Source organism: Littorina saxatilis, linkage group LG13, assembly GCF_037325665.1.
Source record: "Littorina saxatilis isolate snail1 linkage group LG13, US_GU_Lsax_2.0, whole genome shotgun sequence".
Taxonomy (NCBI): domain Eukaryota; kingdom Metazoa; phylum Mollusca; class Gastropoda; order Littorinimorpha; family Littorinidae; genus Littorina; species Littorina saxatilis.
The window spans coordinates 3,105,508-3,117,780 of record NC_090257.1 but is presented as its reverse complement, the minus strand read 5'-3'; the positions used below and the strand labels follow the sequence as shown (position 1 = coordinate 3,117,780).

General features: G+C 43.2%; 1 protein-coding gene and 1 long non-coding RNA gene across 3 annotated transcripts in view; one reads left to right on the top strand and one right to left on the bottom strand.

Moving 5' to 3' along the window:
- Window positions 1-7,338, bottom strand: part of LOC138946290 (uncharacterized) — a 40,657-nt gene extending 33,319 nt beyond the window's left edge. The window contains exon 1 of the long non-coding RNA XR_011449233.1: window positions 7,075-7,338. This is a non-coding gene — a long non-coding RNA (uncharacterized lncRNA). The remainder of the gene's footprint in view (window positions 1-7,074) is intronic.
- The window catches only part of LOC138946267 (E3 SUMO-protein ligase RanBP2-like), a 112,954-nt gene that overhangs the window by 5,981 nt on the left and 94,700 nt on the right, over window positions 1-12,273 (top strand). For both annotated transcript variants that reach the window (XM_070317805.1, XM_070317804.1), the window contains exons 8-17: window positions 522-683; window positions 1,546-1,676; window positions 2,973-3,102; window positions 4,095-4,266; window positions 5,532-5,756; window positions 6,509-6,598; window positions 7,519-7,607; window positions 8,219-8,397; window positions 9,065-9,185; window positions 10,530-10,568. In XM_070317805.1, coding sequence (XP_070173906.1) covers window positions 522-683; window positions 1,546-1,676; window positions 2,973-3,102; window positions 4,095-4,266; window positions 5,532-5,756; window positions 6,509-6,598; window positions 7,519-7,607; window positions 8,219-8,397; window positions 9,065-9,185; window positions 10,530-10,568 — 1,338 coding nt within the window. The remainder of the gene's footprint in view (window positions 1-521; window positions 684-1,545; window positions 1,677-2,972; window positions 3,103-4,094; window positions 4,267-5,531; window positions 5,757-6,508; window positions 6,599-7,518; window positions 7,608-8,218; window positions 8,398-9,064; window positions 9,186-10,529; window positions 10,569-12,273) is intronic.

The following is a 12,273-nucleotide window of genomic DNA, read 5'->3' as shown; positions in this document are numbered from 1 at the left end:
AATCTACAGAACCTTTTATGGAAAGCCAGAGGGTGAAGAGTTATTAAAGGCTCCCAAATAACAGATGTTAAATCTATGGAAGCTTTTATTCAAAGCCAAAGGGTAGAGAATTGTTGCAGGCGCCCAAATAAAAAACAGATGTTAAAATCTACAGACGCTTTTATTCCTGTGGGGCGAAGTTATTTTGGCTGATATTGTGGCGAGTTGGCATATTGCCTGCAGTGGAACTTAACTGGAAGTCCTCTCAAACTTAACAAAACGCTACCAAAATGTTCACAAACAAAATACTGCAGTTGATACGCAGTAGGACCTCAGCTTTTGATTGAATCATTGGCTCGCTTGTGTCTTCCTTGCAAGCAGCTGACTATTTCGTCAGATAAGTTTTCTGTATAATTAGTGTTGGTTTGTGCACTTAAAAGACCACTGGGTCGAAATATTTCTTTTGTGAATAATTAAACGTTCCAACAACATACTTTTCTTGGTTTTTTTTAATTCTCATTGATGGGTCCTTGTGTGAACAGGTGAAAAAGCCCCACGATGTTGAGTTGCGAATCAAGCTGCTGCGTGTGTACCTGTCGTCTGACCGTGTGGAGGAGGCTTACGCCAACGCCATGGAAACAGACCGCACCACCGCCTTCACCACCTCCCTGGAGTGGTACGAGTGTCTGCACGATGTGTTCAGGGTGAGTTTGTCTTCATGTGTCCCGCTAGATTTTTTAGCAACTTTCTCTTTCTCTTCTCAGCATAGTTTATACAGTGGAACACCTTATTTAAAAATGTATGACTCCCACCCTTTTAAAATCCTTTTTTTTTCTCAGACTTTCTGTTCATAATAACACGCGCGCACACACACACACACACACACACACACCAGGCATGGTACTCTTCCGCCGATCGGCGGAAATCTGCCGAAAACGAAAATCAAAAAAAAAAAATAAAAATAAAAAAACAACAACTGCTGATTGACTTGAGATTATTAGTTTTTCTCACTCAAGCCTTGTTATCTTTCACTTATATCCCTCTCAGCTTCAAGGAGAGGGCACTAAACACATTTGAATTAGTAAAAAGTCGTCAGCTCATTGATTATGTTAGACTTATGGAGGTCTTGAAAGAGGTTTTACTGTACTTGCCACTCTGTCTTTACCGTCTTGTTCCAGTACTTGCCACTCTGTCTTTACCGTCTTGTTCCAGTGCTTGCCACTCTGTCTTTACCGTCTTGTTCCAGTGCTTGCCACTCTGTCTTTACCGTCTTGTTCCAGTGCTTGCCACTCTGTCTTTACCGTCTTGTTCCAGTGCTTGCCACTCTGTCTTTACCGTCTTGTTCCAGTGCTTGCCACTCTGTCTTTACCGTCTTGTTCCAGTACTTGCCACTCTGTCTTTACCGTCTTGTTCCAGTGCTTGCCACTCTGTCTTTACCGTCTTGTTCCAGTACTTGCCACTCTGTCTTTACCGTCTTGTTCCAGTGCTTGCCACTCTGTCTTTACCGTCTTGTTCCAGTACTTGCCACTGCAGTGTTAGCTGACATGGTTGTGTTGTTGTTGCCAGGCTTACCGGTCGGAGAGAGACACGCGACAAGATGCAGTGTTCATGTTTCACTGTCTGGTTGTGCTGTGTAACCTGACATACCTGCGGTTGTCCAACAAGGATGTTGTAGAGAGCACTGAGGCTCTGCACAGGTAAGTGGAGTTTTGCGCCATCAGTGTGTAAGTAGATTTGTGTGTGTGTCTTCGTGTTTGTGTGTTTTTATCATTTTTAGTCTCAAAGCAGAATTTGGGTTTTGTTATGCAGGAGTTCTTGTTTTTAATGTGTAAATATGCAATTTTCAACTGTCATACACATGTTTGTACCTGCAGTGTGGTTTGTGATGCATTTCTAATTCTAAATATGTGTACATTTTTTCTGAGTTTGTTTTTGTATGCACAGTTTTTTAGCCATGATGCCATTTTTGCACTAGCAGGGGTGCGTTTATAATGATGCACACAGGTGAAAGGTTACTTGAACTCACTAGTCTATAAAGTCTTATCTGGATTTATTTGGGAAGGTTTTCTCATGCCAGTGATTTCTTATTTCAAGATATGGCCTCTAAAGATTATGACTTCTCATGATTACTTCTTTAGAACTGTGATTTTTGACTCACATGCGAAGCAAAAGTGAGTCTATGTACTCACCCGAGTCGGCCGGCCGTCTGGAAAACTTTAACGTTGGATATTTCTTGGACACTATTCAGTCTATCAGTACCAAATTTGGCAAGATGGTGTATGATGACAAGGCCCCAAAAAACATACATAGCATCTTGACCTTGCTTCAAGGTCGCAGGGGCCATAAATGTTGTCTAAAAAACAGCTATTTTTCACATTTTTCACATTTTCTCTGAAGTTTTTGAGATTGAATACCTCACCTATATATCATATATAGGGCAAAGTAAGCCCCATCTTTTGATACCAGTTTGGTTTACCTTGCTTCAAGGTCAAGGTCACAGGAGCTCTTCAAAGTTGGATTGTATACATATTTTGAAGTGATCTTGACCCTGAACTATGGAAGATAACTGTTTCAAACTTAAAAATTATGTGGGGCACATGTTATGCTTTCATCATGAGACACATTTGGTCACATATGATCAAGGTCAAGGTCACTTTGACCCTTATGAAATGTGACCAAAATAAGGTAGTGAACCACTAAAAGTGACCATATCTCATGGTAGAAAGAGCCAATAAGCACCATTGTACTTCCTATGTCTTGAATTAACAGCTTTGTGTTGCATGACCTTGGATGACCTTGACCTTGGGTCAAGGTCACATGTATTTTGGTAGGAAAAATGTGTAAAGCAGTTCTTAGTGTATGATGTCATTGCTAGGTTTAGTTATTTGACCTTGACCCTGAAGGTCAAGGTCATGTCAAGGTCAAGCATGTGAGTCGTATGGGCTTTGCCCTTCTTGTTAACAGAATTTGATCTAAAGTCAATCTTTCGCCAGCTTCGACCTGGCCGTTCATTCGGCCATGAATATGAACAACGCCAGTGAACAGTGGGACGCCTTCGTCATGGAAATGCAGGGGCAGTTGTTCTTCTTTGCTGGTACTCTCCTGCTAAAAAGAGCACAGAAGGTACAGCAGTAGATAGGCTTTTGTTGGGATAATTTGTGTGTGTGTGTATGCGCCTACATTGCAGGTACTGTGGTAGTATTTTATCATTTCATCGGAATCTCTGTGTGTGCATTTGCTGATCAGAAAGGTTATTTTCTTTCACGGGAGTGTTGCTTGGAATTACATCAGGACAGTCGCAGCTGTTTTCTACTTACTAGCTTGTTTGTTTATTTGTGTGTTTGGTGTATGTATGCATACGGGCATATCCACCACATTGTGTGTTTGTTGATCAGAAAGGTTACTGACTTCAGGGCCTAGCATTGTAAGCCGTTCGGTGTACTTTCCGCCGAAATGACATCTCCAGTAGGCGGAACTCGATTTGGTGTACGCCGAAATGCAAAAACCTGTTATTCCCAAACGGTAAACCAACAGTCCCAGCTTTCGTTTTGTGCGCCGTTCGGTTCAATTCTCAATCGGTTTGACAGTTTGCTTGAGCACGCACTTCCTCTGGCATCGCGCGAGCATGCTTTGTGCCGGTGTTTTGTGGCTCTAGACTTGAAATAATGTCTCGAAGCGACATTGTTGAACATGGTCAGCCATTCAGTGACAAAGAATCCAGGTATTCCTGGAAGTGGGAATGGCACTTTTAGGCCAAATAACACAAGATTGTCAGTTTTCTTGTTTTCTGTCTGTGTTTTGCTTGTTGGTGAAGGCATAATTTAGTTGCTCAATCTTCTTTGGGGGGGGGGGGGGGGTCATTTTAGGTAAAAAATCTCCAGGCCCCCAGACCCCTGCCTCTGTAAGCTGAACTCACTTTTTCCAATGCTAGGCCCTGTGACTTGCAGGGAAACGTAACGTGGAACACTATCAGGCCAGTCGCAGCCGTTTTCTACCTGCCAGCTTGTTGGTTTATTCATGTGTTATGGCGTTTATTCATGTGTTATGGCATGTGTACACACAAACATTTCAATGTCTTTGTGTGGGTGTTGATGAGAAAGGTGATTTACTTTCAGGGAAGCGTGACATGGAATGACATCAGGCCGGTGGCGGCAGTGTTCTACCTGCTGTGTCAGACCACGCCCACAGTGGACGCCCAGGCCACATGGTTTGTGAGGCCCACGCAGGATCACGACAAGCTCTATGCCTGGCTCTACAAGAACAGTTTCTTTCGCATCAGTCAGACTGGTGAGTTCACAGATAGTTACTGTCCTTTGTGTGTGTTATTTTGTGTGAGAGGGAAGTGACTGCGTCCGTTTTGTAAAAGTTTCAAGGGTTTATTTCGGCTTTAGGCCCATAGGGCGTTTAAGCTAACAGAATGCACAGTTAAAACACACATTCAAACACACCAGAGGGAGATGACTGCATCTGTTTTGTCTAATGTTTGATGGTTGTATTTCACTGGCACTTTATTTTTCTTCGTAAAGCTTTTTTAGATTTTCATCTTCTTCGTCATTCGTGGGCTGAACTCCCATGTTCACTCATGTTTTTGCAAGAGTGGGTTTTTACGTGTAGGACAGTTTCTACCCTGCCATTCAGGCAGCCATACACCACTTTAGGGGGCTTTCAGATTTCATAGTGCTGTCAAGGCTTTTGTCTGTAAGGGATGGAAAAATGTTCCATCACGCTGATTTGGTACAGGTTGTATGGCCAGGAAACTTGACAAAAGAAGATGTAAAAGAGAAAAGAAAACTAATGAGTGATTCGATTGGCAAAAACCCATTTTTGAGTCACTTGAGAAAAAGTGACTCTATGTAATCGGTCAGTGTTAGTCTGTCCGGCCGGCCATCCGGCCGGCCGGCCGTCCGTAGACACCACCTTAACGTTGGACTTTTCTCGGAAACTATCAAAGCGATCGGGCTCATATTTTGTTTAGTCGTGACCTCCAATGACCTCTACACTTTAACAATGGTTTCGTTGACCTTTGACCTTTTTCAAGGTCACAGGTCAGCGTCAAAGGAAAAATTAGACATTTTATATCTTTGACAAAGTTCATCGGATGTGATTGAAACTTTGTAGGATTATTCTTTACATCAAAGTATTTACATCTGTAGCCTTTTACGAACGTTATCAGAAAAACAAGGGAGATAACTAGCCTTTTCTGTTCGGCAACACACAACTTAACGTTGGGCTTTTCTCGGAAACTATAAAAGTGACCGGGCTCAAATTTTATGTGAACGTGACTCATTGTGTTGTGAATAGCAATTTCTTCCTGTCCATCTGATGCCTCATATAATATTCAGAACTGCGAAAGTGACTCGATCGAGCGTTTGCTCTTCTTGTTGTAACATGACCTCTAAATGTTACTGAAGTCAACATGGTAGTTGTTTATTTTGTTGTTTTTTGTTTATTTTGTTTATATTTTTATTTTGTATTTTGTTAGGGTTGATCAACCAAGATCTTTACTTTGGTTTCATCAGTTTTAAGAAATGAAGTTTTTCTTCTTGTCTCAGGTCACTCTTTGTACCAGCTGTGTCCAGGCGACCCCACGACCTGGGCGCGTCAGTTGCAGCAACAGTGCTGCACTCCCATTGGCCAGGAGCGAGTGTACGAGGCCCTCTTCCCCAACCGTGACATGCGTTCACACAGCTCGGAGTCGTACCTGATGAACACGCACAAGTTCTGCAACACTAACCTCTCCATGCCGCCACGAAGACAGCTGTTGGACGTGGACAGAGGTAAAGTGCTTTGTGATTTCTTTGTTTTGAATACAGTGGTCTCTTTAGACAGGTGATTTTTTCAGACAGGTTCGCCATTTTGGCAAACACCCATCTTCCCAGAAACACTTGAACGTATGTCACACGCACGCAAACCTCCCACTGTATATTTGTTAACATGTTTATTTTTTTGCTTCTTTTTTCTGTCTTGTTATTGATTTGAATGTGTTTGCTCGTGTTTGGAAGCTCATTCACCTGCATGAAAATAATCTGATTGCTTATTAGTCGCCATCATGTTTAGAGTGATTGATTTCACCAATGGGTTGTTGTTTAGCTCTGTGTAGTGTGTACTTTTGAAGGTACACCTGTGAACACACTGCAAGGTACACCTGTGAACATACTGCAAGGTACACATGTGAACATACTGCAAGGTACACCTGTGAACACACTGCAAGGTACACCTGTGAACACACTGCAAGGTACACCTGTGAACACACTGCAAGGTACACCTGTGAACACACTGCAAGGTACACCTGTGAACACACTGCAAGGTACACCTGTGAACACACTGCAAGGTACACCTGTGAACATACTGCAAGGTACACCTGTGAACATACTGCAAGGTACACCTGTGAACACACTGCAAGGTACACCTGTGAACACACTGCAAGGTACACCTGTGAACACACTGCAAGGTACACCTGTGAACATAAAGTTTTAACTTTTTTTCTCATATTCAGTGACAATTATGTGGGTTTTTTCTGTGTGTGCAGTGGCGCACACGTTTCACCCAGACAACCTGTGGGAGCTGGTGTGGCTGTGTCTACAACAATACACCTTTGGAGATCCTCACCAGCCTGACTGTGAGTGTGAAAACATGTCTTCCACATTTGTTATACTTCACAGACAACCCCCACCCTACCCCTATAGCCTGGCTGCCCTCCAAAAGAAAGTCTCATGGGGAATTGTACAGGTCTAGACTTTTAGACTATGTTTGATGTTGAATCTGTAAACAATGTACCAATTTATGAAATAGTTGTTCAGGTTGAGTGTACGCATGGTTAACAGGACCACTTGGTACAGAAAAGATGATTGTTATCCAAACGAGATCACACGTCATGTTTAGTCACTGTGCCATAGGCTTACTCCGTTTATCAAGTACTGTTAAATCGTTATCATGTTCTTGCGTTTGTATTTCATTCATGTTTTGCCAGTTAACTGTCACATAGCTTTAACATGTAGGAGGTCTTCTGACAGAACTTTATTTGCAGTCAGGACGTTAAGACCTATGCATATTTTTTGTGCAGGTCCTACTGACCTGAGTTTTAGAACAAAACACAGGGCGGGGATGTAGCTCAGTCGGTAGCGCGCTGGATTTGTATCCAGTTGGCCGCTGTCAGCGTGAGTTCGTCCCCACGTTCGGCGAGAGATTTATTTCTCAGAGTCAACTTTGTGTGCAGACTCTCCTCGGTGTCCGAACACCCCCGTGTGTACACACAAGCTCAAGACCAAGTGTGCACGAAAAATATCCTGTAATCCATGTCAGAGTTCGGTGGGTTATAGAAACACGAAAATACCCAGCATGCTTCCTCTGAAAACGGCGTATGGCGGGGTAAAAAAAACGTTCCACTCGTGCAAAAAAACACGAGTGTACGTGGGAGTTTCAGCCCACGAACGCAGAAGAAGAAGAAGAACAACAAAACACATGTATAAGATTTCATTATTGTTATTATTATTATTAATATTATTCATTTATTGGCGTTGTTGTGTGTATCACTATCAGACAACTTCAAGACGTTTGAGACACTGCAGTACAGCGTGAAGAACATGGACAACGGAGCGGCGGAGACTTTATGCCAGCTGGACACTGAGGTAAAGAATCAACCTTTGTAGCTTTTACAGAGACCGTGTAAGTGAGGATGTATCTATTAGGTGTTTTGAGGTTTGCTTTGTTAGCTTAAAGCGAAACTGTGAAAGAGAAATATTAGGAGTCAGAAATGGAGGGCAGTCAACTCGCCAGTGGGGGCAAAAAATCTGGCGGGCCAGTTGAAGCCTTTAGCCGTCTTATCTGGCATATGAACTCTAAAGTTTTGCTTTTAAATTGTTTCCGCATTTTCCTCTGAGTTTTCTACTTTTAAGTCAGTTCCTTTTGAAAGTTTTTCTGATGGCGAAGAAAAAAAGTGAGTGGACTGAATGACTTGAGCTGAATCAGAGTGATGGGCGTGTTCAAAATTCTGGTTTTCAGCACCCCTTGAGAGGGCCAGAGATATTTAGTGGAAAGAGTATTAAATAAAATGTGCATAAATGCACGGGAAACTGAGCCGTTGTTCCACAATTATACTTGCACACTGTTTACGAAGGGAAGCCAATGAGTTCAAACCTGTGTGCCTTGCTTCAGCTTCTTCTTTCTTGATTGGTTAAATCTCTTCTCCTGTGTACAAAAAAATCACGTCAGACGCAAACATATACAAATGCTGTTTCAGGCGTTTCAGTACGCAACGGTGCGCTGCGCAGCGCTGCAACTGAAGGAGCAGCAGATGTCCATTGAGGGGGATGTTTTACGGCCGCCCATGTTGCCCCTGTGTCTGTGCAAACGCCTGTGCACCATGGAACAGCAGCAGTGGTGGCAGACTGCCTACACCTTCTACTCCAACTCCATCAAGTGAGTTCTTTGTGGGAATGGTTGTGGAAAAAGTTGATGCTACAGTGCAGGGCGGGGATGTAGCTGAGTCGGTAGCGCGCTGGATTTGTATCCAGTTGGCCGCTGTCAGCGTGAGCTCGTCCCCACGTTCGGCGAGAGATTTATTTCTCAGAGTCAACTTTGTGTGCAGACTCTCCTCGGTGTCCGAACACCCCCGTGTGTACACGCAAGCACAAGAACAAGTGCGCACGAAAAAAATCCTGTAATCCATGTCAGAGTTCGGTGGGTTATAGAAACACGAAAATACCCAGCATGCTTCCTCCGAAAACGGCGTATGGCTGCCAAAATGGTGGGGTAAAAATCTAGGTTTTCAAAAGGGGGGGTCTTACAATGGGGGGTTTCTCTGTATTTTGAAAAGTTGTGCAGTTATAGTGGTGTTGAGTAGGGCTGGATTAACTTGCTTGCTTGTTCATGTGGGTGCGCGCTTGCGTGATCCAAGTTACGTCGCTGTTGAGTAGCTGGCAGTTGCTGAATTAAATTAATTGTCGATTGTAAGAGTTAACATTTTAATTTCATGCCACTGTTCAGCAGTGCTGCTGTGGTCCCCAAGGGTGCTTTATAATAGGCTGGGTTGAGTGTGTTTTGCTGAGGAAGAATACAAGTACACTGTTTACACTCTTGCTTTCAGGGACAACTTTGCCAAGATGCGTCACATTCTGCAGAGAGGTATAGAAGCAGTCCGTCTCATCGGCAGCCACGGCTTGAGTGCCACCATGATCGTTCACCTGGCCAAAACTTTTGATGCGAAGGTAACTTAACACACGCTACTCGTTATTTTCAAAGAAAGGTTTTCTGTTTTGTTTTTGTGGCTTGACTGATATTAGTTTTGGGAAGTATTGAAGAAGTTGTGTTGGAGGTAGCTGTTTTTTCAAATGTGATGTTTTCCTTTAGTTCTGTTGCATGATTTTGCAGTGAAGAGAGAAGAAGAAAGTAAAGGAGCATTGTAGCCACCGAAATGAAGCATTAAACCATGAATGTGCATGTAGAGGTGGTGTGCATGATGCCGTATGCCTTGAATAAATTGTAGGCTGCCTGTGCTTGTAACCACGCATTACAATCTACTATGAATTAACAGCATGAACATGTATGTTGAACAGTTTTTATGCTGCTTAGAACAGCATGAAATGTTTTACGCTATGCTTCCTGCTATCATGCTCTGTTTAACCCTCTAAATCACTAACTGAACATGTGGAGATAAATGACAGAGTTCAAGGTACTATCCTTTTTATATAACACATGTCAGCCACCACGGATCTGATTAGACTTGATGGGATCAGAGCATCTTTCTACCTAGACACATACCAACATTGAACGGTCTGGCAAATTTCTGTGCAGAGTGGGACGTTTTTGTGGAATGTTGCTACTGAAATTGATTCAGGGAAATATTCTTACTCTGCACACAAAGCAGCCAGGCTGTTGAATGTTTACATGTGTCCAAATGGAGTGATGCTTTTATCCCATGTCAAATCCTGGCCAGATCTGTCAAATGGCGAGTCAAATTGTTTACATGAGAGTGGGCGGGGATGTAGCTCAGTCGGTAGCGCGCTGGATTTGTATCCAGTTGGCCGCTGTCAGCGTGAGTTCGTCCCCACGTTCGCCGAGAGATTTATTTCTCAGAGTCAACTTTGTGTGCCGACTCTCCTTGGTGTCCGAACACCCCCGTGTGTACACGCAAGCACAAGACCAAGTGCGCAACGAAAAAGATCCTGTAATCCATGTCAGAGTTCGGTGGGTTATAGAAACACGAAAATACCCAGCATGCTTCCTCCGAAAACGGCGTATGGCTGCCTAAATGGCGGGGTAAAAAACGGTCATACTTGTAAAATTCCACTCGTGCAAAAAACTCGAGTGTACGTGAGAGTTTCAGCCCACGAACGCAGAAGAAGAAGAAGAAGAAGAAGTTTACATGAGAAAGATTGTGCCTTCAAGTGAACTGAAAATATAAAATACATGTGTGTGGTGTGGTTATGCACATGCTTCAGTGAATCTAGTACTTATTTCCAGTACTCTATGGTACATGCACTTGCAGTGACTGGGTGTGCAGTGATGTAGAAACGCTTGTTATGTTTCTTGTGTGTTAATGTTGTGTGCAGAGGCGGCCTTGCCGAGCTCGAATGAGTCGAGAAGAGTTGGTAATTGTGGTTTTGTCAGACATCCTCTGTATGGGCTTTATAAAATCACTAGCGCCTCTTGCCGTATCTGGGTTTTTATACGTCTGTGTAATGTTTCTCTTGCCTTTGCTCAACTGAAGTTGACATTATCCCTGTCTGTTGGCTTTTTCACTGAAGCAGGAATGTGTAATACTGAAAGCTACGTTGCCTCTCATCAAAGCAATCGTGCACAGGCTCAGGTCTGCTCATGATGTTACATGGAAGAAAAGCATCGGTTCACCTGGACACATACTCAGGGTTCGTACAGGTCATGGAAAACCTGGAAAGTCATGGAATTTGATTTTTAATTTTCCAGGCCTGGAAAGTCATGGAATTTCAATTCAAGTCATGGAATTTCAATTCAAGTCATGGAATTTAACAAAAATAAGAAAGAAAAAAAAAATTAACCTTTACCACGCCAGCGGCGATTTTCGTTGCCCAGCCATTCCCCGATTTGCGTCGCCAGCACAAGGCTTGTTCGTATGACCAACTTCTCGTTCGTATTTGCATACGAGAATAACGGTATTTTTAACGGCACTTGAGCCAAAGCGAGGCTCACTTCCTTCCGTTATCTCGTCGTGTCGTCTGCGCTGCATTTGAGTCTGTTTCATCGAAGTTTTCTGCTTTTGTTTTTGCATCGATAAAGTACTTTAGCGCTTCGACAAGCAAGATGGAGGATGATGAGTTTGAAACTTTCTTTCGAGTTGTTTCTTGACAACAAAAAGTATGCGGAATTGGAACGAATTACTGAGGAAGATCTTCGCAATGAACTGTGTATCGCGGTGAAAAAAATGACAGTTCGTGACGGTTACGAAACGGAATTTACGAAAGTGCAGATGGATACAAACACTTGCATGGGTGAAACTCTTCCGCCTCAGGGCGGAAATCCGCCAAATGAAATTGGTCAAATAAGGAATTCCTTATTTTGAAAATCTTTAAAAAATTTTATTTTATTTTATTTTTTTTTTATTTTTTTTCGCCGGCGATCCGATTCGTTTTTACCCTAACACAGTGACCGGACGTCGCTGAGTCTTTGTTTCACTGGGCGCGCGAATTATCGGACTACAGCTTGGCATTTGTTACCATGTTTAATGTGCAAATTTGTGTGTTTAAGATACCAGGATAGGCCTACTTTTACCCTTAAAAGCCTGATTTTTCGTTTTCTTCCGGGGGGCTTTGCCCCCCTGGGCCCCCCTAGCAGGGCGGACAAGGGAGGGGGTTTCTGGGCTTTCCGGGAAGAAAAAAAACAGCCAAAAAATAAAAATATTTTTATGGTGCATTTCTTTATTTTACATTGAGTTTCAATTTTTGGGGTATTAATCAGTGACAAAATCTGCTGCCTGAAACTGGTAATGATCATCCTCAGAATGCACCAGATTGCACCATTTTGCATCCTTTTTTTCAAAATTTTCCGGGGGGCATGCCCCCGGACCTCCCTAACAAGTTAGGCGCTTTGCGCCGTCGGCTCGGTGCTTCGCGCCTTCACACCCATATCTTCACAATATACTTTTGGGAAATCCCCCCATAAAATGAACTGATCCGCCCCTGCCCTGCACCCCACCAGGGCTTGGGCGGCCCCTGGACCCCGGCCTCATTTTCCTTATTTTCAATCCTGATCAGTTTCACCCATGAAACAGTGGCTGGTCCAGTTTAGTGAAATGACAGGACCAGCAAACATTACCGATAA